Genomic DNA, 27,421 nt, shown 5'->3' with positions numbered 1-27,421 from the left:
CCCCTAACTCTAGAAGAAAACTTCAGCCCCCCAGCATCTCCAGTCCGTTATTTCATCACCACCATTATCCCGTGGTCACTGATGGTGCAAAAGCATCTCAATTCAGAAATGTAAATGTCCAATCCCATATTATGATCAAAATGGCTTATCGTTTGCAGTTGAGGCTTCTTGGGCACTGCTACAGGGGGGAAGCCAGCCTCAGGGAAGTGAGGCCTCCTTTGTTGATCAAGGTTTCTGACACCTCCAAGGATAGGGCAGTGAGAGGGAGGAAAGGAAGGTGCGCCAGGAGAAAATCTTTACCTTGAGGTGGTCTGGGTATTGGGCACTGGCCCCACAGAAGTTTAACTTCTTTCTCCCGTGGGCTCCTCTGACACTGAGTGGCTCATCCTCTTCCTTCTGCCAGTCATCCCATCATCGCCCCCCAGGGATCTGTCAGGGGTGATGCCTCCCTGCTGGCTCTTTGCTTTCTGTTCCTTCCTCAGCACCGTGAGCCAGTTCACCTGTGTGAGGAGATCCCTCACCTTTTCATCAGGCTCTGGGATGACCCAATGCTGGTTCTCTTGCAAAAAGCCCACTTCTGGGTCTTGGAGGCAGGCATGCATCCTGTGCCCCAACAAACTGTAGGCGTAGGAGCTGCACCCAACTCAGTCACCTCTCCCTTACTTCATTAAAGCCCCACACCAGCCACTGCCATCCCATCCTTTAGATTCTTCAGGCAGGAGTCTGTCTAGTGCACTGGACTGTCACCCTAAGGGGGACATTGAGGCCCTTTTCCCTAAGCCTTCAGGTAAGAGGCAGATGGCATCCACTACTCTCCCTTGGGAGACCCAAAACACATCGACGGCTCTCTTCAAAGAAATCCCCACCAAAAATCCTCTTCTTCAGTCTAACCCAATTCTTTCAAACCCTCAATGGGAATGAGGGAGTTTAAGACAGCTACAGGGTTTTTTTTTCACCACGGCCATTATAAATAGAGCATATGGTATAGGTAAGTAGTATCTATTGCTGTCTTCCTAAAAACATCTATCTTAGCTTCTTGTTACAGATGTATTTAACCTCTCTCCATTACTGAATACAGTAAAAGCTACCACAGAATTCCTAATATGCTCCAGACACAGCACTAGGCCCTTTTTACTAACAGCTCTTTTCAAGTTAATAAGTATGTTTGCGGCTACAATTGACCCTTTAACAATGCAAGGGTTAGGGACACCAGCTCCCCATGCAGTTAAAAATCCACAGGTAACTTCTGACTCCCCCAAAACTGAACTACTAATAGCCTACTGTTGACAGGAAACCTTAGAGAGCCTACAAACAGCTGATTAACATATATTTTGTTACATGTATTATATACTGTATTCTTACAATGAAGTTAGAAAAAACTACTTTTTCATATTGTTGCAAATCTCCAAAAACTTTTCCAATATATTTATTGAAAAATCTCCGTGTATAAGTGGACCTGTGCAGTTCAAACCTGTGCTGTTCAAGGATCCACTGTACTTCATCAATTGCCTAACTAAAAATTCATACAGAAACTGGCATTTAAATATCTAGGGAGTACATTATGCAGGTACTGAGTTTATTAAGATTTTCAGTCAGAAGAAATATTCTGAAAACCTAGGCATAGAACTTTAGATCTGGAAAGTTCTTCAGAATTTACTTGGTCAATGTCATTCATTTTCTTTTAAGCAGCAGCTGAGGCCCGAAAAGGCTGAGGGACTGGCCCATGGTCATCACAGTGAGAGATCAGAAAATATAAGTTATCACTTGCCACACTGCCTCTTGTTCATAAAAAATATTAGATACATTGATTCATATTAATTTTGATATTTATTAAACCAGTGGTAGAAATTAATTTTTAATGCAAAATAACTTTTAGGATCTACAAAATTCAACAAACTGGGCTTTCAACACTATATAAAACTATATAAATCCTAATCTACTGTAAGGGAGAATAATGGATTCTTAATTCAATCTGTGTCTCAGAGTATAAGAATGATTTTTAAGTGGAAAATCCCATGGAGGTGGTGATGAAAAATGAGTTTAGCCAGTTGAATGGATCTAGGAGAAAGTAAGATAGCACACCAGGCTGGAAAATAGCTTTTTATTAACGATCTCAAATAAACCAAAAGCAGATTGCTTATGCCCAGTAAACTGTGTTTACCTCCATCTTTCTAGTCTTAGAACTCTCTCTTGTGATCTGATCCTTACAGACTATATATGCCTTTTTTTAAAGAAGTATGTAAAGCACAATGGTGATATTATTAATCCATCTAATACTACTCGGAATCTAGGACTTGACATTCTCAGACTTTAGTCCTGCATTTTTCTCATGCAAAACAATAATCATAAGCTTTTAGAGCTGGCAGGGAACCTGGAAATCATTTAGTCCCACACCACATTTCAAAGATAAGAAAACTGAGGCCCAGAGAGGGAAGTACCTTGCCTGGGAAGGTCACACAGGGAGTTAATGGCTCTAATCACAAAAGTTAAGCATTTTGACAGATTCATGAACTCTTGGGTAGTTCCATCTTCAGCTCTGAGGACCTCAGAGTCACATTTTGTAGCCTGAAGTGCTAATTAAACCAGAGGAATTATGGACTTACTATTTATAGGTAAGAGTGAAGACATTAACTAGGCCATGAAACCTGGGGACATAGAAGAAGATCCTGTCTCCTGAGATTCACATATTACATTCAACCTTTCTATTTTAAGACAGAATTTGGGTAATGCAGTCTCAACTTTCCTAATTCTGGATTTCAACTTGTCTTGAAGGACCACAGCTATGCCAGTTTTTTATATTATAGGATAAATGGGTAACCTCACTTCTGACAAATGCTGCCCTCACCCAGCGGAAAGGTTAAAACCATCCTTCCAAACATACCAATTGCTTCAGAAGTACTTATTTCAAACTGCTTTCTATTATTCTGAGTTTAAACCAATAGCAGCCAATATACGTTCAGTGAATTTAAAAGTGGAGAGAAAGAAAACCCACAGAAATGTTTTTAAAAGACATACCACTCGGGTTTGCAATTCTCTTGCATTTTTTCTACTTTTAGGTGTTCAGAGTGACTTTGACTACATTGCCAAAATTAAGTCTCTCTCAGGAGGCCTAGTGGTGTGAACAGACGCACTGAGATCAAAGAACTTCCAAGTTTTAATCTGTCAGAGACTGTGTGGTACTGAGGAAAGAGTCATTTAACCTCTCTCCATCAGTTCCCATTTCTGTACAATGAGGATAAACTATGGAGGTACCTCTCCTGGGTAATGTGTAGACTGGCTAATTAAAGCTAATTAAGCCCCTGGAAAGAACCAGAAAATACTATGTAAGTGCTGAGTATTTATGGGCTGCCAACAGTCACAAAAACTCCTAAGGGACAAGATTGTGTGCAGACAGTACAATCTCTATTGGTGATTACTAATTACTCACTGCTCACAAAGCAAGCACTGGGTGTTCAGTGACAGGGTAGGGAAAAGAAACATCACACAATGTCATTCAACAACACCATCTTTATTCAAAAATATATATCTATGAGACATTTTAGAATATACTGCTGCCGCCAATGACAGCCTATACTTCTAAATAAAGTCCTAAATTAATATACAAATTTAAGCTTTAAAAATATTCTTTAAGAAAAAAAAAAAAAAAAAAAAAGGAAAGCTGAAGACTGTCTGAGGAATATGACCTAAAGGAAAGGTCCTTTGAGGCCTGTGGATGTCCTAAGTGTAGAAGGAAAGACACAAGACAAAACCACCCACGCCACCCCGCCAGATCATCTCAACCGTACAGGAGAAAGGAGACAGGTTCACTTAAATTAAACAAATGAAGTAAGCACACATGGGGAGGATATGGGAAGAATTAAGGTTTAAAAAACAAAAGCATTTCACTTAAAAACAAAAAACAGTAACTTCCTCAAAGGAAGTCTGCTAGTAACAGGTGTTAAGAGGCCAACACATTCATTTACATAATTGCTAGTTTCATTTCTTGCTCTTGCTGTAATAATTATGCACCAATCGCTGGTCAGACTCAACCAGATAAAACAGAGCAGTGGGTGAAATCCATCATGTTATAACTTATTAGAGCAAATATCTATTATACCTTTTGGTTGGTTTGTGGGTAATAAAACGTTGCTTCCTTGGTGAAAGCCTCCAGAACATCCAGATGGGTCTGCTGCAGAACAAGCTCACGTGTGGGGCTACAGCAGCACAACAGAGCGGGAAGGGGCCTGTGTGCACGCAGCCAAGACTGCTATTTATCTTGTGAATTTTATTAAAGTCACCTACTGCAGTATGGCCTCTGGGAGAAACACTTTATTTATAGATACAGACTCATTAATTAAAAAATGACAGGACAACAGGCAGTGCCAATAAGCAAACAACACACAGTCCATATTCAAATCTGAAAAACAGCTTCAATGCTACTAAGGTTCTACAAGAGTTCAACTGGACACCTGCTGTGACCCCACTGTTCTCACTTCATGGCAGGCAGGAGGGCTTCTTGAAGGGAAGCCTGTGACGCTTATTAAAACATAGGTTATGCTGTGACATGTTAAACATGTAAAATCACATGTAATTGGCTTTTTGGTAATCCTGAAAATAACAACTCAGAATAATAGAGATTCTGAAGCCCCCTCCACTGAATTCCTTTTTACAGCACTTGGATTTCAGTCTCTAGGCTATCAGTCCTATTACACTATTGCAGCAAATTGTTTTCTGCTCTTTCCAATGTCAAAAATAAGTCTGCCAAATGAGAATGATTTATAGTTAGCAGGCCTAACCTTTACTAAAAGCAAGATAAAAATCCCCTCTACATTATATAGTTATGTCAGCTGGCATGAAAATGGAATAAAAACCCAAATGAATACCGCTGACTTTCCCCCTTCCTATGCCCCAGATGAGCTATTCAGTAACATCTGATCAAAAATACTCCTCCTTCCATATGCACAAGGACTCATGCAGTGGCAGGAATTGACAGACAGACAAACATGCACAGAGTACCATTTCTGCAAGGGAGATATTCAAGTTTAGTCACTGTATGTGGACATGAGCCCACACAGTGAACTCAACGTTAGTGTGTGTGCCCTACTCTCCAAAAGATAGGGCCAAAGCAGTACCCGTGCAGAGCCCAGACTCAATATGCATTCAGCTTGGGGGCCTGCCACTGCCATTACTAAAAACCACCTTCACAACCATCTGGGGCCAAATGATTGTGTTCCAACGATTCTCTGTGACAGTGAGGGGACCCTTGTTATCTAGGTATTAAGCAGCCTATAAAGGTTGCTTATAGGAATCTGAATCAAGTAACTTACATTAACTCAGGCTTGTGATCCCTGCTACTCTGTCTCTGAACTGTGACTTTATGTCCCACACCAGCTCTGAATGTTATTGCTACATGATTCTCTAGTCTGCTTACAAAACAAATGCACCTCACCTCTGACTACATGTCACTAGAAGTAAGGGAGGGTCAGAGATTTGGCAAACTCTTTATGGCAAAGCTGCTCAACAGTTGTGCCTCCAGCCTTTGGGGTGGATGGCAGCCAGGAAAGTCAATGGCTCCAGAGCGAGTCCCTCAGTGGAAGCCTGTACTGAACTTGAACAAGCCCAGCTCAGAAAGGAGAAGCTGCTTTCATGACAATGCTGTCATGAGGGACAAGATTCCTCTGAAAGTTTCCAGAGTACACACAATTTTCATAATTTCTTGGGTGTAAAAAGACAGTTAAGGATGGAAAGCCAACAGGGGCATGAAAACACAAAGTAGAAGAGTTTGTATTCTTTCCAAATACGAATCTCAACTGGACTCCACTCACCACTGTTCTGAATTGTGCTCAACAGGAGAGGCCAGAGAGGAGAATCAGTCTGTGGTTCTTTCTTGAGGCCAGGGGACTAGATGGAAGGAGGGATAGAACCAGGGGCCACAAGGTTATTTCCAACTATGACTTGCCCTCTTCTTTCTGCTGGTAGAGATGGGATTCTGGGGCATGGCACCTGCCCTAGTCGGTTGAAAACAGGTCACCAGCAGAAGGCAAGGGGGCCAAGCCCCCTGTGACGTTGGGCAGCAATGAGAGGTCTGGCAAGCTCTGAATATGGGACTTCAGTTCCTTGCGGACCTGGGTTACCCGAGCAAGCTTCTGTTTATATTCCTAAGGAGAGAAAGAGAAGGCAATGCAGTTAAATCTGTGTTGTGCTGATGGTCAGGCACAAGGTGCCAATACAGATACTCTCACCTTCCCATTCCATTTTCTCCCTATCAGATTACCTCTTCGCCATTCAGCTAAACTACAATGCTAGGGTTTTCAAACTCTTAAAGATAAAAAAAATTTATACCTGAGTAACTGCAGATAAGTCGTTGATTAGGCCTTCTAATAATCTCCCCTAAACATGCCACACTTATCTTCCAAAGCCCAGCTTTCATCAAGTCACTCCTTTGAGAAAGTGAAGCATGGTAATGCACTATCTCCATGAATGTTTAGAGCTCAAGGTCTTTAAAATCAGCTCCTGCCCAAATGTATTTCTCACAACTTCCCGACCCGCTATGCACAGGCCACCACTGCACAGGCCATTTGTTCAGGATTCCCCTCAAGCCTAAAGGGATCTCTTTCATCTCCTAGCCCAGCGAAGTCCTGACTCTACTCCTCTGCCTAACGGCTGAGACCCCATCTCTAGGAAAATCTTCTCTCTTCATCCAGGAGACTGGTCCCCATCTTCACCAGCTTGGAGGCCTCCTATGCACTGAGCATGCATATAAGCCCCTAAAAGGCTGCTTTTAGGTTGTCTCTCCATACATGTTGGACTTTTATGTTCCTTTAAAATATGACTCCCCTAATGACAGGAATTTGGTATACTACTTTCTTTCCTCAGCTCCCAGCAAAGGGTACCCATGGTAAACCTGCAGAGTAACAACCCTGGCAGTGTGAAGTTGGTGGTTTGTGGCCTCCTTGGGGTTTATCTTTTTTCCTCTAGCTCTATCATCCACCCTAATTATTCCTACAAAGAAAGAAAGTTACTGAGGCTGGATCCTGCTGGCTGCAGCATCTCCCGCAGGGATGGAATAGGAAGCACTGGGCTGAGACTCCAAGGCCCGGGTTTAGTTTGGGCTCTAACTTGCTGTGGGACTGTGGACATGTTCCCTCTCTTCCATCACCTCACCTTCCTTACCCAAAAAAGAAAGAATCAGACCAGGCTTAAGATTCTTCTTCATGTTTTAGATTCTCTCCTACCAGACACCTTATAAACACCTGAAGCACAGGGTTTGGGGGCATGAGCTTAAGCACTCCTGGGAAGAGTGATTAAACAGTAAATAGGGAAAACGAGGAACACTTAGTTCAAGCTGTGAGGACAAAGTACAACAAGGAGTAGGACAAGGGAATCCGGGGTGCAGGCAGGGAGGTTCTGCCCCCACACTACTGCAGGCAGGCAGTCTTCCACCTGAAATGAGAGCTGCTCACACAGACCATCAAAGGAAGAGACAAGGTAAGCTTCCCTGACATCCCTTTTCTTTCCTTCCTAGACTTAATGATCAAAACAATGCTTATGGAAATTAATTAATAACTCTCCCATCAAACTGGGAAGCTTCAGGTGGTTAGGACCAGACCCATCTCTTTCAACTGGCATCCACCATGACCAGTGGTGTCCTGTAGACAGTAAGTGTCCAACACAGTTGCCCAATGAATTAACAATGGATGAAACATTATGTCCAAGTATACCACACTAAGTAATCACCACTCGTTTTTGAAACTGAAAATGAATTTCAGATCTGAGCATCTAAAATATCAAAAACCCCTGCTCTTCCCTCTACATTTTTCTTCTTTGGTTTTATATACTTCAAGAAAAAATTAATAATATGTTCCACCAAAGTCCTCTCTTTGGGCCACTCTGAAAACCTGACAGATCCTGCCCATACCTCATGCCACTAGGTTACTCTTTTCATAGATTTCTACTTAAAGAGCAGGTACTTTAGCCTAAGAGGAGGGCATTACTAGAGGAAGGATGAGAATGGAACTGTCACTGAAAACTGAAAAACATAGTTACAAGATACAAGGTTAGTATACAAAAGTCAACCACTTTCCTACATATCAGCAATGAAGAAGTAGAATTTGAAATTAAAACACAATTCCATTTATACTAGCACCCAAAACAATGAAATACTTAGGTCTAAATCTAACAAAGTAAGTACAAGAGGAAAACTACAAAACTCTGATGAACAGAGACAGAACTAAATATATGGAGAGATATTCCATGTTCATGGATAGGAAGAATCAATATTATTTAGATGTCAGTTCTTCCCAACTTGATCTACAGATCGAACAAAGTCCCAATCAAAATCATATCAAGTTATTCTGTGGTTACAAAGTGATTCTAAAGTTTATATGGAGAGGCAAAGGACTCAGAATAGCCAACACAATACTGAAAGAGTAAAACAAAGTCAAACGCTACCTGACTCCAAGATTTACTATAACACTACAGTAATCAAGAAAATGTGCTACTGACAAAAGAATAAATAAATCAGTGCAACAGAACAGAGGGCCTAGAAACAGACCCAGATAAATACAGTCAACTGATCTTTGACCAAGTAACAATGGTAATACAGCAAAGAAAAGATAAGTCTTTTCAGCAAATGGTGCTGGAACAAACGGACACCCATATGCAAAAAAATCAAATCTTATATCCTTTACAAAGATGTTTTTTAAAAGAAGATTCATTTAATGCAAAATGAATCACAGACCTAAATGTAAAACACAAAACTAAAACTCTCTGAAGGTAACAGAAGAAAGTCTAGATGATCTTTGATTTGGTGATGCCTTTTCAGATATAATACCAAAGGCATGATCCATGAAAGAACTGATAAGCTGGACTTCATTAAAATGAGAATTTTTTGCCCTGCAAAAGATACTGTCAAAGAAATGAAAAGGCAAGCCACAGACTGGGGAAAATGTTTGCAAGGGACATCATACGTCATTAGGGAAATGCAAATTCAAACATGAGGTACCACCATATACCCATTAAAAACAGCTGAAATCCAGAACACTGACACCACCAAATGCTGATGAGGATGTGGAGCAACAGCAACTCCCATACACTGCTGGTGGAAATGCAATATAGTACAACTACTTTGGAAGACAGTTTGGTGGTCTCTAACAAAACGAAACATACTCTCACTACATGATCCAGCAATCATGCTCGGTGGTATTTATCCAATGGAGCTGAAAACTTATGCCATAAATAAACATAATTTTTTATAATAAACATGAACACATAAATTACTATAGCAGCATTTTAAGTGCCAAAACTTGGAAGAAACCAAGGTGCCCTTCAATAGGGGAATGGACAAACTGTGGTAGATTATTATCCTGCACTAAAAAATGAGCTCTCAAGTTTGATTAGGTCGAACTGAAGCTATAGTAATTTTATAGTCCCCTGAATAGATTCAGTACTGACTGATTCTGTGATCTCCCACCACCCTTTTTAAAAATACATAGATTGCCTTTTTCCAAATTAAGTCAGCATCTGTATCAAACATTGTCATGACCAACAAAAAATTAAGATTGAACCCAAACAAAACTATTCTCCAACTCCAGCCTTCACTTGCCCCCCAATTCTCCCTTGGTCAGATCACAGCACTCCCTCACTAGCTGCCTTTCCAGTTATTGTCTTTGGTTCTGGATGAGTAAGAGAGACAAACATCAGGAAAATCCAAGAATCTTTTCTCTCAACCAACCAGCTGCCATCTGAGAAGCTCTGCTGCTGTAAGGTTTCAAACTGTGCCCTCAGCTACTACTGCTCTCGGAAAAAACCAGTGCTTCTTTCCACGATACCACTAAAACCAGCTTAAACATGATGAGACCCATTCCAATTCTTTTGACTCATTTCAGTGTACTGCATCCCACAATCTCTTCAGTACACCAAGTACCACTCAGGTAGAGAAATGTTATGGGGCAAGGTGGTCACATGTTCCTTGTTTAAAATACCTTACACTTGTGTATAATGGAGGACGAAGCCTTTAATCTCACTCATGCTACCCTGCCTGGTGCAGGAATTCGAGCGATTAGGACCTGCAGGATGACACGGCTGCAGCGTTCTGCTCATCAGTCTTCTTTCCCTTCCAGCTGATTCCCCTCAACCACAGTTCACATGGCTCTTCTTTGCACTCGTCTTCAGATCCTTGCCTTTCCTCTCCTACCAATCTTAAGCAAGATAAGACAAGGCAAATCCAAGTAGTCCTGTTGCTGCTTTGCCTTTCTTGCTCATGCGTAGCTTATGCTAGGGTGGAGGCAGAAGTGAGGGGTTGAGCTGAATCTTCCATTCAGCTACATGCATCTACTGCAGCAAATCCTACCTCACCCCAGAGGGACCGTGGAGAGCCGTGAAACAGCTAAGAGTCCTGGCAGACTTGCTGCTGCTCCCCTCTGTTCCGGGCCCTCCAGGAGCGGCAGAGGGGGGAGAAGCAGGCACCTGTGTTAAACTGCCTGGGTTTATTTGACTGCCCAGAAATGTTTAAAACATAGACGGTAAGATCCAAGGGAGTTCTGAGATATGCCTAGGATTTATGCTCCTGGCAAAGCTCTGGAACCTCACCTCAAAGACTCTCCACACGTGCAAGTGGAAATGTGTGCAAAGCCCCCTGCTTCCTGTGGATCCAGCTGACACTGTGTGAACACGATCAGAGCACCAAGACAACTGACTGAAAGGAGCAAGGCTTACACATTCTTTGCCTTTTTTGGCTAGAGCAGTAAGCCAGACCTGACATGCTACAGATAAGCTCTGGGATAAGAGGGTTAGAAATGACTGGGACTGACAATGAAATGCTGTTTCTACAAGAATTTTATTTTCGAAACCAACAAAAATTATAAGCATTTCCTCTAGCAACTCCTGTAAGAAATACTGATCAATATATAAACATTGTCAAACCTATTTTGTTATGGCTTTGTAAGTATTTACATTAGAAAACACCACAGGCTTGATGAGACAAGATTTCCAGTATCAAGAGTCATGTTTTCCTTTATCTTACCCTGTTGTGCTATAGGACATATGGAATATAAAAATTGCCCACTACTCGGCTACTCCCAATTAAGAGTCATAAAGGGTTATTATGCATGAAGCAGTTTATGAAGGGTCTGTTTTAAAGGTGACCTGCAACACTGAATGTAAGTTAAAACTGCTCAATCCATGAAGGCTGAGAGTGCCAAGCAGAAATGGGAAGCTGACCCTCACCCTATAGTATCATTTAACACAGCCAGCCAACCCCCTTCATCCTTTCAGGAGGCTAACCTCTCGCCACTAAGGCTCACAGCACCTACACTTGAAAATTACAACCTCTTCTTAAATCATAATTATTTTCTCTCTCTTTCTTTCATTAATTTTTAGGGAAAGTACAATATATAAATCTTTGGACTGGAGTAAGAGTGCCACTTTTAATTTTTCTTCAAGGATCTATGCAGGAACAAAAAACCATCACTGACTCCACACCTGTTTTCCAGCCACCTCCGTGTTCCCATGTGACTTAGTGGCAGCTTCGACTTTTCAAGATGATAAACTCTGGGGCGTTACAGCAGGGCCAGAGTTGCTGCAAAACACACTGGGAGCCTCTCAGCTCCACTGCCAAAACCAGTAATAAAGGCACACACAAAGTACTTCCTAGAAGGGAATATGACAAAATGGTGACAATTAAAGGAATGCTCTCAGAGCGATCCAACCACACTGGAGGAGTCAAATGGGAATAGACTTCTTAAGCTTGAACTGTACCACCAAGTGTGTCCAGGTTAGTTCTCTCTCCTCAGAGGACCCATTACCCAAGAGGCTTAAGGGAGCTTCTACTGTTGATAAAAAAAAAAACCCTTCTAACAGAGCTTTGCAGGCGCAAGAGAAGAAAAATAAAAAGTCAGTGTCTACATAACTAGGCTAATAAAAAAATGAAATGAACAAAAATAAAATCAACTTTAGGAATAGGTAAACATTCAAACCTTGATATAATTATAGAGTGAAATATTTACAACTTAATAGAGGTCCATAAAATACTTTAAAAAGAGACTTATTTAAAAACACTCAAGTCCTTCAAAAATGCTTCCACTATTTATGCAATGGGTCGCTCATCACAAAAAAATTAAAACCAAAATACTAAAAGTACAAAAACTTATAATTAGTTTTTTTTTATGTATTAACCATCAAAAATGTAAGCTTTATGCTAGTAACAAAGCTCTCCCAACTGGCTTCCTTAGCAACCAATTTAATGGAAACCAGGTTACTGATGGAGTGCATACAAATGGCAAAGGTGCAGGACTGTCAACTGTTTCACCTTTTGAGCCAAATTACTAGTTGGGTCAAGCCCTCCTGCAGGGCAGCTGAGAAGCAAAGGGAGAAAGGAAAAGGTCATTTTCCACACAAAATAATTTTAAGCAATGTTTACTATAATTTTAAGTGCCAGGAGGTCTGCCTTGGGCAAGGTAGCCTGTAGGTTACTCACTGCACCAATGTGGATACAGATCTCTCTTCAAGCAGTAAAGACTTCAATTCCTTTCAGTTAGCCAAAAAGGAAAAAGGCACTGCTAATTCTTCCAGAGACTAAGGGCACATCATATCTCTCCCACTAAAGGGAGGTCGTTGTAGTAAAACAAAAAAAATTCCAAGTTAGAGAATCCAAGTTCAAATTCTCCTTTACCACTTGCCTATGGGGTGACATACGACATAACCTCACTGGGCTTAGTGCCTTTATGTACAAGACAGGAAAGGACACATAATGTTTATACCATAGGGTGGTTGTGAGATTTGAACGAAACCAGGCACTTGCTAAACTACTGAATGTGGATTAGCAGATGAGAGGAGGAGAATAACAATCACCCCTTCCATGTTTATTATTTTATGAGCAGTATTTAATCTTCCTGATTTATGTTAAGAAAAGACACACAGGACAGAAGAGAAAGATAATTACTGATGGGGTACAAAAATCCTTCCCCCCTCCCACACACCATTCGAGTATGGCATGAAAATTTAGCACACTGGAAGTCAACTTGAGAAAATGAAAGGGCCATGGACCTCCAAGACTAAGGGGAAAAGCCACAAAATTTCATAATGAGGGGGCAGTACAGTCAGTCCAACTCTATGACTCTAAAGGCTAAGAGAGGGGAAGGAATTTGTCTAAGGAGTAAAGCCTGGGGCTCATGTGAACACCTTTAACCTGGCAGAAGTCCCCTCTAAGATACTCTACCCTAGCCTAGAGATGTACAGAGCTGCAACCACACCTGCCACCTGGATCAGTCAGCATGCTTGCCAAGCATCAGGATAGGGTTGTGGATGAAAGAGTAACAAATACAGACAGGATTTTATTATGATCTGGACAGGAAATAACCAAATAGTCCATAAACAGATAACAAACAATGTGAAGCTCCAAAGGAAAAAGACAGGGAGCTATGACAGTATACATGGGGAGTAGGGGAAGGCCTGGTTTGATGTAGAGATGGGGCAGGGTGTCCGGGATAGACTATTCGACTTGGGATATGAATGAAGAATGGGAATTAAACTAGGTAAAGGTAACTGGTGGGAAGTAAAGAGGGGAGGGTGATCTAGGCAGAGGGAACAGCACATGTAAACCTGGAGATAAAAGAAGGCCAACATGGATAGAATGAAATGGACACAGCAAGAGATACGGTTGAGGTCAGCAGGGGTCAAGTCATGGGGTGGGACTCAGGGGAAATATGCAAGGATTTGGGCCTATATGCTAGGCACAGTAAGAAACCATTTAAATGTTAAGCAGGGAAATGATATGCTCAGAGCTGCACTTTGAAAACATCACAGGGCTACCTCGCAAAAGAAAAGAGTACAGGATGTAAGAACAAACGCAGGTAGATCGGTAATAAGGCTATGGCATGGCGGGGACCAGGTGAGAGGCAAGCAGAGCCCGGACTAAGGCGGTAGAAGTGGAGACAGAGATGAAGATTCAAGAAAAACTGAGGAGATAAAAATGATGGTTTGGCGACTACCCCAGTGTGGAAGACAGGTGCCGGGAGGTAGTCTGGCAGAGGTACAGCAGAGGAGCTAAGGGGAGACTGGGATAAAAGGAGGCTGAACTCACCGATCTGGGAGGTGGGAAAAATAGGGGGTAAAATGATGCTGGATTAGGTCTAGTGGCTGTTTTTGATGTATGGCAATGCCACTCTCCAAGATGAAAGAGAAGGAAGGGTTAGAAGGGATAAAATGGTCTGTTCTGGCAGTATTAAGTTTGAAGTGTCTGTGGAAATATGATATATGCGTCTGGGGTCCAAGGAAGGATCTGGGCAAAGATCTGGTTTTAAGCTCATAGGTGGCAGCTGAAGCCACCTTAAGTATGTCATTCAAGGAAAAGGAAAAATTAAAAAAAGGCTAAAGGAATATCAACATTTACAAATAAAAAAATAGACTACAATCAGCAGAGCATGGCATACAGAAACCAGTAAAGGAAAACACATGAAAGGTAATAAATGGTATTAATGCCAGAGAAAGCCAAAAAGAGAAACGGAAAATGAAATGAGGGACAGAGATGAGAAGTTTCTTCTGGCTTTTGAAATTAGACTACTGGTGAGGGATTCTGAAGCCGGCCACGTCAGTGGAATGGAGATATGCATGCCAGACTACAATGGGTTAAGCGGAGGCAGCAAAGGAAAGGGGAGACAGGGTAGTTAAAAGGCACAGTGGTAGTGGTAAGAGGGTGTGCTTGTGTGAATGTGATTTTTGTTAATGTTAGAGAGGCACCGCACTGCTACCTGCTGAAGACATCTTCAGCCAGTCTATTGGAGACATCTTCTGCAGGAAGGAAAATAAACTGGCCCTAAGAAACCTGTGTGCCCCAGATGAGGATAAAATTGGTATTTTAAAAAGTAAAAACCACCAAAGATGGCTACAAGGACCACTGTCCTCAACAGGAAAAGCCAGAAAAGAACTGGAATAGGCACTGCAGATTCTCATCACCGATGCATAACTGGAGTAAATAGTACCTTTATGGAAATAGCTCCTCCTAGTAAGTCTGTGCCCCATGGAACAGAAACATCGGGGCAAATGAAAGGACTTGTAATGAACCAAATACATCATACCAGACATCCTGAAGACACCTATTCAGACCACAAGAATGCTCAGAAGACTGATGACAAATTTCTGTTGAGTTGAAATTTGCAAAGTTACCCTGCTTAAAATTCCCAAAGTATCCAACGACTGGACTAAGCAAGAAAGTTGTCCACACTTTTTCCTAAAGATGTTTAAAGGATCTGAATAAGGAATAGAACAAATAAGGAGGCTTGCAAAGTCATATTGACAGCTGGCTGGTTCTATCACCTCTTCACATGAAGGACACTATAACTTTGGGAGCTCAAGGGCTTTGTTTGCACTGGTTTGTTTGACTCCTGATTATAACCACGAACATTTTTGCCCTAATTTCAAAAAAGACTCTCTGATCTTACTTCAAGTCCTACATGTTATAGAAAGAAAAAGTAAGAGATGTAATTTCCAAGATTGCAAAGTATGCTACAATCCTATTTTACTTTCCTCAAAAATCACAACTTGAAGTGGGTGTAGAAAGCCTACCTTAACAGCATCAGGAACATTCATAAAGACTAAAATAAATCTTTGCTCAAAATAACATGTTCCCATTGGGTCAAATAGATACTTAGACACTACATCTCAAATTTCTGTAATCTGAACTCTGTTCTCAAAATTATGACTCAAGTCAATGTTATATTAAGTAGCTGCTCTTTTCCCACAGCTGTTTCAAATGCGAACAGATAATTTAAAACCCAGAAGAGAGCCCCATTTGTCTAATTAAACTATTCATGTTCATACTTTCATAAAACAAAGACTAATCCTTAATTTATGGAGATAGAGGGGGGAGATATCTATATCTATATATCTGTCTGTCAATCTACAAATCTCAATGAAGTTCTAGGCTGCTTACATGCTTTGAAAAAAAGCAAGAACTCCTAAGACAGGAAGGCCTACTGGTGGCAAAGACACTGAAATGTACATGAACTTCAGAGTACCTAAAGACAAGCAGATGTTTGCACATACATAAAAAAAATCAATTTTTGGAAATTTACAGAAGTATAATAATTAAAATACTGAAAGTTGCCCCCCCCCAAAAAAACAAAAGCAAAAATCCTCAATAATCATTGGCTTATCCAACCATAGGTATTTAAGCAGTTACATTAAATATATATATATATATATATAAAATTTTTAATAAGGGAAACAATGTCAGAACAAAAGCATGATAGGAAACTGTCTACACAAAAAATAGAAAAAATAAAGTAAATGTATCAAAATTAAAAGTAATTATCTCTGGGTTGTGAGATTATGTTTTCCTTTATACATATATTCTTCCTAAGTTCCCTGTGGTATGTCTCTTTTATAGTAAGAAAAAAAAATAAAGGAAGAGCTGCATATTGGTTGAATAAGATTGAAGGTTCTGGCAGGCTAGCAGTAACAAGCAGCTCAGATGCTGTTTTTGACTTAACATGTGTATGTATTTTATAAGTATGAAAAGTTAGTGCTATGTACACTAACTAAAACTCAGTGGAGCTGTTCCAGGAGGAAGCACCAAAAGGTGGGCTATAAGTATGAAAACAATACTATGGCTGGAGGTATGGAATTTCAAAAAACTGGAAGAGTTCTGAAATCATGTCACTTTTTCAATGCAAAGTCTCAAATGTTGGCAAACCATGCCCTTGGGTCAGCAACCTGGTTAAGTACATCATGATGACTAGGTGGTACTGGTTTCCTGGAGCGAAAAGAGATGAACAGTAGAGGTTTCACATTGGGATACAGAAAGAATATGCACATGCACCTACACACATGCTTATGCCCGGACAGATAAAAAAGCTCCAGCTGACATCTGGCCTGAGCTAAAAGGGTCAGCAGTGACTGAAATGAATGGAAGGAGTCCAGTGACCCAATATCCAGCCTCTACACTCCAAAGTACTCACAGAACCGCACAACTCAAGAAAAGTCCCTACCTACTGGAGGGAAATCTTGGAGGGGGTATAAAAGGCTTCCACATCAAAGCAGGGATGAAAAAGTAGTGAGCAAGCCATGGTCTGCTATGTGCATGGGTGCAAGCCCCACCATTATCACTTCATGTATGTAAGCAGACTGACATTTTCAACATTAGTCTAACAGCCCGTGGTGCCAACAGCACTGTTAGGAGGGAAGAATGATATGCTAAGGCAGGGCAGTCAGTGAGTGTAGAGGACTGGTGGGCAGGTGGGGCCAGGCTAGGCAAAGCTGTGAAAGGCAGCTCTGGGCAGGGCCTCTTGGCGCCCAGGGGAACACATCAGATGATCACCAGAGTCAGGAGTCAGGAGACTTGGGTTACGGTCCTCCCCCACATTCTCTGTGTCTCTTATGTGAATGCTCCTATAAACCCTAAGCTGTTTTCTCATCTAAAATGAGGACTGAATCACCTGCTCCCATTTGCCCTTATTCTAATAGACAATGAGATACTGGCTTCTATTATCATGGGGAAGGGGAGAATTTATCCCAAAGCTGACAAAAAAGGAGCTCTCTATCTCCACTTACTGTCTATCCCATTATTTAAATGAATGCTTCTAACCATCTTGCACCCTGAAGGGAGATGAGGGATGCTGCCAAAAACAACAGCCAACCATCAGTTGGCATAGTATCCCATCAGTTACAGCCAAAACATTTCTCAAGTTATTATAACCAAACTACGAACAGAAATATGAGAGTCACAAGGCAATGTTGGATTCTGGGCCATATTCCCCTTCTCAGCTGTATTGTCTGAGTAGGACGTTCTACTCCTGAGTATTCATTATGGCCAAGCAGAAGGTACCAAGCTGGGGAGAAAGAGCAGCAGACCTAAGATCAATGAGCTAATCCCACTGTATCCCGTCCTCCCCAGGCCCAGCAAGAGCATGCACAGCCACAGAGAGGAGGGTACTTACAACCATGGTGGCAGAGTGGGCTCCCTCAAACTTTACAAGGGTTTTCTCAGATGCCACTCTAGAATGCTTTGTGCAAGCACTTTAATTCCTACCTAAGATGTAACTGACCTTAAAACAAGGTTTTTGGGGATTGTTGAAATGATTCAACTTTGGCTACTCTTCTTTGTAGGATGTCTTCCAGCTATTAACCTTACGGAATCAAATTCAAAAGAAACAAAACGAAAATAAAACAAAAACACAATCCTATTTCCCTGTATGGCCCCGGAAGATGACTGGTTAGCCAGAGACGGGTAAGATTCCTCAAGGGAGGAACAACCTAAGACAGGCACAGTTGCAGGGGGGCCATCAGGTGAGAAATTGGGGATCAACAGAGGTGAGGCTTAGAACCTCACCCCCCCGTTCTGAGAGAAATCTTCTGCATACGTGGATGTTTTATTGCCCTGGTCTAGCTTGGATTAACACATAGTCTACAGGCACACACCTGATCATCTACATGTGCTCTCTTACAACACTAAACTATGTTTTCTACCTTTATCTTGTATCTACCTACCACTTCAGCATTTTATTAAAAATAATAATAATAAAGAGAGAAATGTGGTATCCACATATAAATCAAGTATAAAAACCAAATGAGTATTCATATTTGAACTGTTTATAGTTCATAATGCATGAGCAAAACCGAAAGTTTCTGTGATGACTGCCCTTGTACTGTTCACTATGTAACTTATTCATTATGTAAGAATTTGTTCTACATGTAAAAACTTGTTTGTTATGCCTCAGAAGATTGGAGACTGACAAAAATTAGGCTTGGGGTGGAATAATGATTGTGCATTGAGCATTGACTCCCCTATACAGAATTTTATTGTCGTTAACAACCATTTGATCAATAAATATGAGAGATGCCCTCACAAAAAAAAAAAAAAAAAAAAAAAAAGGACAGACTTCCAATGGTAAAATAAATTAGTAACCGGGATGTAATGTATAGCATAAGGAATATAGTCAAGATATTGTAACAGCCTGGTAGGGTGATAGCTGGAACCTAGAATTATGTATATAAATGTTCTACCACTGTGTTGTACACTTGAAACTCATGTAATGTAATACTGTGTGTCAACTACCCTTCAATAAAAAATAACTATTAAAATAAAATAAAATAAAAAAAAAAAAAAAAAAAAAAAAACACAATCCTGATGGAAAGTTACCAGATGTCTGCCTTGGATTCTATTCCTGATCTGTGGCTACCTCTCTTCTCTGTGTCTGAGTTTCTTCACCAATTCAGAAGTCAGACTACATGATCTCTAAGGTTCCAACTACCTCAGTAATCCTGTTAACGACTTTACCTAGATATCCAGACCTCTGTGTGGCACTTCACTTTGAAGAGTGAAGGTGGCCGTCATTACTATGCCCTGGTGACTTTGCAGAGTGCACGCACATATGCATGCATACCTTCTAAAGGTGGGGACACACAAGCCTACTGAAAGGAATCACTCATTACTGCCCTCTACTATGGTCCTGAATACCTATGGCACCCAAACAGGGCCTCTGTAATGTCAAATGCATCACTGTGTGGTATTCTAACATGCTTTTTAAAATTCTGCATCAGAAATTAAAGATCTAAATATACGGAAAGAAATCTTTGTGTTCATGGATTGAACACTTAAGATTGTTAAAATGGCTGTAGTCCCCACAGCAATCTACAGATTCAATACAATTCCTTTTAAAATTCCAATGGCTTTTTTCAGAGAAATGTAAAAGCTGATCTTCAAATTCATATGGCATTGCAAGAGGCCTCAATAGCTAAAACAGTACTGAAGAGAAGAACAAAGTTTGAGAACTCACATTTTCTGATCTTAAAACTTACTATGAAGTTACAGTGATTAAAGTAGTGTTGTATAAACATAGGACATATAGATCAATGGAATAGAATAGAGTCCAGAAGTAAATCCATACATTTCTGGCCAATTGATTTTTCACAAACATGCCAAACATTCAGGGGGAAAGAACAGTCTCTTCAATAAATGGTGCTGGGACAACTAGGTATCTGCGTGAAAAGAATGAAGATGTCCCACATTTTATACAAAATGAACTCAAAATGTACCAATGACCTAAATGTAAAAGCTAAAATTATAAAACCTCCAGATGAAAATATAGGAGTAAATCTTCATTGAGATTTGGCAATGGATTCTTCAATGCTGACACCAAAACACGGACAACAAAATTACAAAACAGATAATGGCATTCATCAAAATTAAAAATGATGTGCTTCAAAGGACATTACTAAGAAAGTGAAAAGACACAGAATAGGAGAAAATATTTGCAATCGTATATCTGATAAGAGTTTAGTACTATTTAGAATAAAGAACTCTTAAAATTCAACAACAAATAACAACCCAATTCAAAAATGGGCAAAGGACTTGAATAGACATTGCTCAATGGATATACAAATGGCCAATAAGCACATGCAAAGATGCTCAATCATTAGGCATTAAGGGAAATCAAAATCAAAATCACAATGAAATTCCACTTCACATCCACTAGGATGGCTAGAATAAAAAAGAGAAAATAATAAGCGTTGATAAGGATGTGGGGAAACTGGAACCTTCATACACTGTTGGTGGGAATGTAAAATGGTGCACTATTTTAGAGTTTGGGAAACAGTTTGGTAGCTTCTCAAAAAGTTAAAAACAGATTACCATATAAACCAGCAATTCCATTCCTAGGCACACAAATATCCCAGCGAATAAAAACGTATGTTCACACAAAAACTTGTACATGAATGTATATAACAGCATTACTCATACTGGCCAAAAGGTGTAAACAATCCACATGTCCATCAACAGATGAATAGACAGATTATTGCACATCCATACAATGCACAATTTAGCCATAAAAAGGAATAAAGTACTGACACATGCTATAATGTGGATGGGATGAACCTCAAAAACATTATGTTAAGTCAAAGAAGCCAGACAATTATATGAAATATCCAGTACAGACAAATCCAGAGAGACAGAAAGTGGACTGGTGGTTGTCAGGGGCTGGGAGGAGGGGGCACAGTGAGTCACTACTTAATGGGTATCAGGTTTTGTTGTGATGAAATATGAAATGTTTCAGAATTTGATACAGGTGGTGGTTGCACAAATACTGTGAATGTACTAAATGCCATTGAAATGTATAGTCTCAAACAGTTACTTTTATGATCTATAAATTTCACCGAATTAAAAAAACTGCAGATAGGAACACATTTTCCCAGAGCTCTTCCTGTGTGGCATATGTGTATGTGTACCATGTGACATGTGCAGCACGCACACAGGTCTGTCTCCTCTCAGTTCTAGATCACTTGGCAGCCAAACACCATGATGTGAATGAAAACAGATGAGAGGTTAAGGTGGTAAAATTGAAAGTACCTGTCTCTTTAATTTTTTTCTTCAATGCTTGCACAATAGATTTGTACCCACACACACTCTCTCTCCATGCCCTGATCACTCAGAAGGAACATACCCATATTATGCTTTATCCAAACCGACAAGACAGGAACTCTGTCCAACCCCTCTGACTATGGCTTGTGAGCTCCCAGCACTCACTTGGGGATAATAGTCACCTCTCTGTCAATCTGAGATAAAACTTCCCTTTGCTCTAAAAACTGGCACCTCTGGCCTTTACTGAATTAAACTTCTATATGCTCCATGTTCCTTACCTTCCACCTCTCTAGGCTGCCCTTTGTGCTTCCTTCCACACGCCCTCTTTCCCATTTCTAGATTTTCTCATATTCATGACAAAAGCATTACAAATAGATTTTAAGCAGCCCCCTTTAGAACCCTGCTTAGAGTTTAAGGAAAAGGTGGTAGACCAATGTCTACCACAATACCCAGAAACAAAAGAAAAAACAGGCTAAAAAAAATCATCATCTCAAAATGAATCACAACTCTCCCTTCTACTTGAAGGAAAAAAGGAGCATAAAAGAGAAAACCCATCTATCAAATAGTCACCTTTCTTTACTAACAGTCTTTACAACCAAAATCTAAACCAGATTTGTTAAACCACTTTTCATGCAACCTAAAAAACCCCTTCTTTGTAGAGAATAATTACACCAAGTGATGAATTTCATTCACAAAGCAAGTATTTACTGAGGAACAATTATGTTCCTGGCACTGAAAGATCAAAGAGCCTATCATATAGTCTGGCAGACTTTGGAATGTCCACTGAAAACATCAGTTATTTGGAAACTGCTTATGCATTTGATAATTCTATTTTGAACATTTATATTTTTTGGGGTCTGTTTCAACTTAGATGCAGTAAATTAGGATAATCCCCTTACTTATATCATTTCTCAAATTCTATTTTAACTGCTGTTTGCTGCTGTTTCTCCCCCAACAGACAGAAGCTCCTTGAGGGGAGACAGTATCTTGCTCATCTTTGTGTTATCTCCTGACTGGCACAGGCTTTGCTGACTTTATTTATGAAGAAATAAGCAACTCCTCAAAGAACAGAGCCTAATACCCACGGGTGGACCCTGGCACCCCTCTCCCACACCTTTCATCTTTTGTCTTTCTTCACACATCTGTCTGCTCCAGTCTGGCTTTTCCCCGTTTATATACATATTTATCTTCTTCAACTGCTATTTCCTTTTACAAAAAAGCTGTACTGCCTGCCAGAAGTCTGGACTTGACTCTAAACCACACTCAGAGTTGCCAATTGTCTTTCTTAATCTCCATTATGTACAATCCCCTGGTTTGGTTTTATGTTCACTTATGCTGTTTATGCCAGAATATCATTTTCTAAGGCAGAAACACAACTTCTTTCTGTGGGCCACAGTTCTCCCCCTGACATCCCAGAGTCTCAACCATCCTAGGCTCTGAGTCATTACAGTCCCTACCCCAAAGTTTAGGAGCCACTGAGAAATCTAATATAATATTTTCAAGTGAAATTAAAAAAAAAAAAAAAAAGGTATGCTTGTTACATGAAGGGTGAGATAAACTTAAAAGACAAAAAGGAAAAAGAAAAGAAAAGAAAAAACTCATGTGTTAATAAATTATAACTTTATAACTTTGGGATAAAAACAGACTCCCAACCAAGTAATTAAATTGCTAGAGTTCTAAGAATTCTATGCCTACATATCGAAGGCAATGAAAGGATTAAAAAAATAAAAGATTTCATTTGCATTCTGATGTAGCAATTTTAAAATAAGGACTGGTAGTGTTAAAAAAAAAAAGTTAAAAAGTTAAGTATACTTTCTGTACTGTCCTCATCAAAAAGAGACTTCTGGAGGATTTGGAAGAATTCATAGTAATAATCCATCTTTCAAGGACACATACTCAAATTAGCAGGTTTTACCAACACCATGAAGATAATAATGGAATAAGACCAGTTTATTATGGGAAGTGAGAGAAAAATCATAGATTTTAGAGAGCAGACTGTTCACACTTTCAGCAAGTACGGATAAAAAAACTGAAGCCATCTCTCAACATCCTATGTAGTAGTATCTTGTCACTCACTTTTTAAAAATGCAGCAAATCTAGCTTCATTTTTATAATGGTTTTGTTCAAGTGGCGAAGAGATATCATTTGGAATAAGAACCTTTAGTTCAGAATCTGTACTTTCCAGTGGTGGGAACTTCCTGTTCTGATTCTTAAGCAATGGAATTCCAGTGCCTGCACAAGTAGAGGAATTCAGGCCGGAAAGGAAGAGAACAGACCAAAATCTCTGATCCCTCTCTCTGCCTTAATGACCTGTCATGACATCTAATAAACCACTGGTTCTACAGGAACCAGAATGTTCCCCCAAGAAATAAAGGGAGGAAAGTGCAACTGTGAGGAAGAGAACCAAACAAAGGGTTAAGCCGCACTACCAAGCCAATCTCCTTCTCAAAGACTCTGTCCTCTATGGTAGTTTGCCACATACCACCCGACAACAGCTGCTCATGATAATCAATGTCTGACAGATCAGAGAAAGCCTTTAATGTGTCACCAAGGGGCAGTTCAACAGATGGCATGGTGACTTACAACCAGAATCATTAATTATGCTCTCTTATTAGTCCCGGGGCACACTGCTGAAAATGCTTCTTCAGTGAAAGATGAGCATTTCAGATGAATGACCGTCTGGCACTGCCTGTGAAACTCTCTTCAGGATTTCTGATCAGTGTCGATCTCTAAATCTAAACCATACTATTTTTACAGCCATTTCCCATCTTCCACTTTCAAGCTGGCTAGGAAAATGAACTTCCCACCACCACTACCCATCATTGGTCCCATAATCGCTGCAGTAAGGTTATGGTAAAAAGTGCCCATCATTCATTTCCTGGCTCAAGTCTGACTGTTGAAAGGCAAACACAATAATCTCAGCCACAGGACTAGCTCAATTTTTCCTCCCTCTGTGCCAGAGATCTGTGTTTCCTGAGAGCAGACACTGAAGAATGGGACCACCCTCCCTCCCTTATCTCCTCTAGTGTTTGTTATGTGATTGATTCTACAACTCAAAACTGTCATCCCATCCCAAAACACTGGCTGCAACTCTTCTCCATACCTCTTTTAAAAAAAGAAGGGCAGGCACTCTTGAAAAGGAAGCCTAGCACAATGAGACAAGCAAAAGTTCCCATATGTTTACAATGCTGGCTGTGTTATCCCAAGGTCCTAAGCACTGATGTTAAACCACCATGTGCTTAATTAAGAGGCCAAACAAATGCATCATGAGGAACTAGTTCTGCACTCCCTACCCAAGAACAGTCAGACTAATGGCAACTCAGGGTAGAAACCAGTTCCTTCTCAGCAGTTTGAAACTGGGCTCCACAAACATTACTGAGAAATTTTAGAACTAACTGCAGACAGAGCTTTGAGGCAGACTACTTATTGGCCTTGCCATGGATACAAGTCAGAAATAAACAAATCCTTATATAATCCAAAAGAAAGAAAAATTTTAAGCATTTTCCAGTACTACCAAATAAACATTTTGCGATTTTGCTGACCTCCTATTCCTATGTAACTCAATCTATAATTTCTCTTTCAATGTGAGTTCAAACCAAAGCAATATTAAGATCCTAAATGCTGTGACTTAAGACTTCAATATTTGTTTTCTGCATTCAACTTGTTCCTTCTTGGACATATAAATGTGACTTCAACTTTCAACGAGGTTCAAATAATTGTAGTATCTGGTGGGTGTTCTCATCTCATGAATTTTTAAAAGACAACAATGTGTTAATTAAGGCATAATTAAAACTTCCTTATATGGACTAAGGAAAGGAAATGGGAAGTCTGGGTCTGCCTTGCAACGTACTCACTTCTAGCTTTTTCTCCTTTTCTGACAAAACATCTTTCTGGTTCTGGGTGTACTCCACCAACATCCGAGCCAGCTGGCGCCGGTCTTCCAGTTCTGCCGCCAGACGGCCGTTATATTCTGCTAGTAACAGACATGCTTCATCTACTGTTTTTGAAAGACGTTCAGCTGCCTCTTTGTCTAAGTACAAATGAGACCAAAAAATAAAGACAATATACAAATCGCATAGGTATGATTGCAAACAGTTTCTCTCCCAGTGTACAGAATCCAAGAATAAGCCAGAACCTGTATACAAACAATGAACTGGCTGACAGAGAGATCCAAAGACATTCCCTCCTATCAATAAGACAGGACATTTCTAAATTATATCAATTGAGGCAATTATACAAGGAGGGGAACATGGCAAAGGATTTCTAAGTGCCTATTCTTATAAAAGTTCTACAGATAAAACAAAGAGATATTTAAGGTAATACATGAAATCATTTTTCCTTGCCTTTGAGAATTTCAAAAGTGCTTTCACTCATACTATTTTGTTAAGTATCCTTTCTACAGTCCTCTGAAATACAAAAGCAAGCACTTGTTTCTTAGGTGTGGAAACTAAGACCAAATAAAAGCTACCTGACAGGTTCAACATCATGTGGTTAGTTGAAGAGCTGAAACTCAAAACCAAGACCCTAAAATGGACCTATGGGCCTCTACCTCTTAAATTATGTAAGTGTGGAACCTGGGAATGAGCTCTCTTCCACCCCTTAGCAAAATAGAGGATCTGATGAGAACAGAGGCTTTCAGATGTTTTCGAATGTGACCCATGCTTAGAAATATACTTCAGGCAAACACATAAAAATAAAAGAAACTTTGTGTTTCACAAACAGTACTTATCCTAACTGGGTGCAAAGTGTTTTATCTTCTTCTCCATTAAAAAATAATGCTACAACCTGGCAGACTGATTTCATGCCCAATTAATAGGTTGCAACTCACTGGGAAACAAAACTTGTGCTGAAGTATCAAAGTATAAGAAAGGGTATTCTTGGAAAGAAGTGTGAACAAGGCTCAATGTTACTAAATGAAAGGGAGAGACAAAGGATGATTTATATTTAAAAAAAGACTGATACAATTAATTACATGCAGGTACAGTAAGGGCAGAACTTCAAATATGTGTACCTCATTTTAAAAGGCCTTTAAGTATCAAAAGAGTAGATCAGTGCTTTGAAACAAAGAGCACTAGAGACTCCCTTAGTTCTATGGGACAAACTAAAAGTGAGAGTTACACAGTGATACAGACATATTGCTCCCAATGAATACAGGTGTTGTCAGAGGTAAGAGACCTCAGCATTCTCATAGTAAGTTGGGATTTAAGAATCCCCAACAGTTTCTCTGTTTGACAGTCTGACTTAGATGCCTTCTTAATATGAATATTAAGAACTACTGAGGGACTCCAAATTGATCTGACAATAGGGAAATGAAAGGACACTCCTGGTGAAAGAGAAGGAGTGAGCCCAACTGCACAAAGGAAAGAGACAGTCTCAGTCACAGAAGACACAAAGGATAGCAAAACTTACTCTTCTAGACTGGTGCAATCTGGGAACAAGATGCTGGGGTGGTGAGGAGGGTTTTAGCTTTGTCATTGCTTGACTATTTTTTTTTTTTTAATGGTCAATTCACTAAGATGTATTAAGCAGCCAAGGCAAAAATGGCAAGGAAAATACTGGTTTTTAAAGAAAAAGAAAAAGTCAATTCACACCCTCTGAGTTGTACAAGAGAGAGAATTCATTCACACCAATAATTATAACCCAGAAAAATAACCTGTAATAGTTTTATGAGCTACAGGAAAAATTGCAGTCAAAATGTAGTAGCAAGATGCTCACTTCCAGAGAACTTACCTGTGGCTGTCCTCACATGCTCTACCCTCATTATACAGAGGAGCAACTGGGTGCCTTGCAGCAGCCCTCCGCTTGTGCACAGGCATTCTATTCCCTGCTGTCAACTCCGAGACAGTTTCTAACTGTGCCCTGTGCTTCCTCATGCCTCACCAATCCCCTTCTCCCTCCTGAGGCACTATTACCAGCACACAAACATGCTGCTCTACCTTCTGACCACGTGCCATACACTCTCGGGCTACTGTCCCATGTACCTGCTCCCTTTAGAGCAGAACTCAAGAGAAACATTTAGACTCCTGGTATCCATCTCCTTTCCTACCACAGTCACCACTCAAATAAAGACTTTTATACCCAAACCTTCCA

At 40.2% G+C, this 27,421-nt stretch overlaps 1 protein-coding gene across 1 annotated transcript in view; it reads right to left on the bottom strand.

Moving 5' to 3' along the window:
* Positions 1-3,487: 3,487 nt before the first annotated feature.
* RPRD1B (regulation of nuclear pre-mRNA domain containing 1B) overlaps positions 3,488-27,421 on the bottom strand; it is a 49,848-nt gene continuing 25,914 nt past the window's right edge. The window contains exons 6-7 of the mRNA XM_036902317.2: positions 25,186-25,361; positions 3,488-6,137 (exon numbers count right to left, since the gene is read on the bottom strand). Of these exons, the coding sequence (XP_036758212.1) occupies positions 5,988-6,137; positions 25,186-25,361 (326 nt within the window). The 3' untranslated portion in view covers positions 3,488-5,987. The remainder of the gene's footprint in view (positions 6,138-25,185; positions 25,362-27,421) is intronic.

Source organism: Manis pentadactyla, chromosome 5 (assembly GCF_030020395.1).
Source record: "Manis pentadactyla isolate mManPen7 chromosome 5, mManPen7.hap1, whole genome shotgun sequence".
Taxonomy (NCBI): Eukaryota; Metazoa; Chordata; class Mammalia; order Pholidota; family Manidae; genus Manis; species Manis pentadactyla.
The sequence above is the reverse complement of the archived record's forward strand: the minus strand, read 5'-3'. Positions and strand labels throughout refer to the sequence as shown.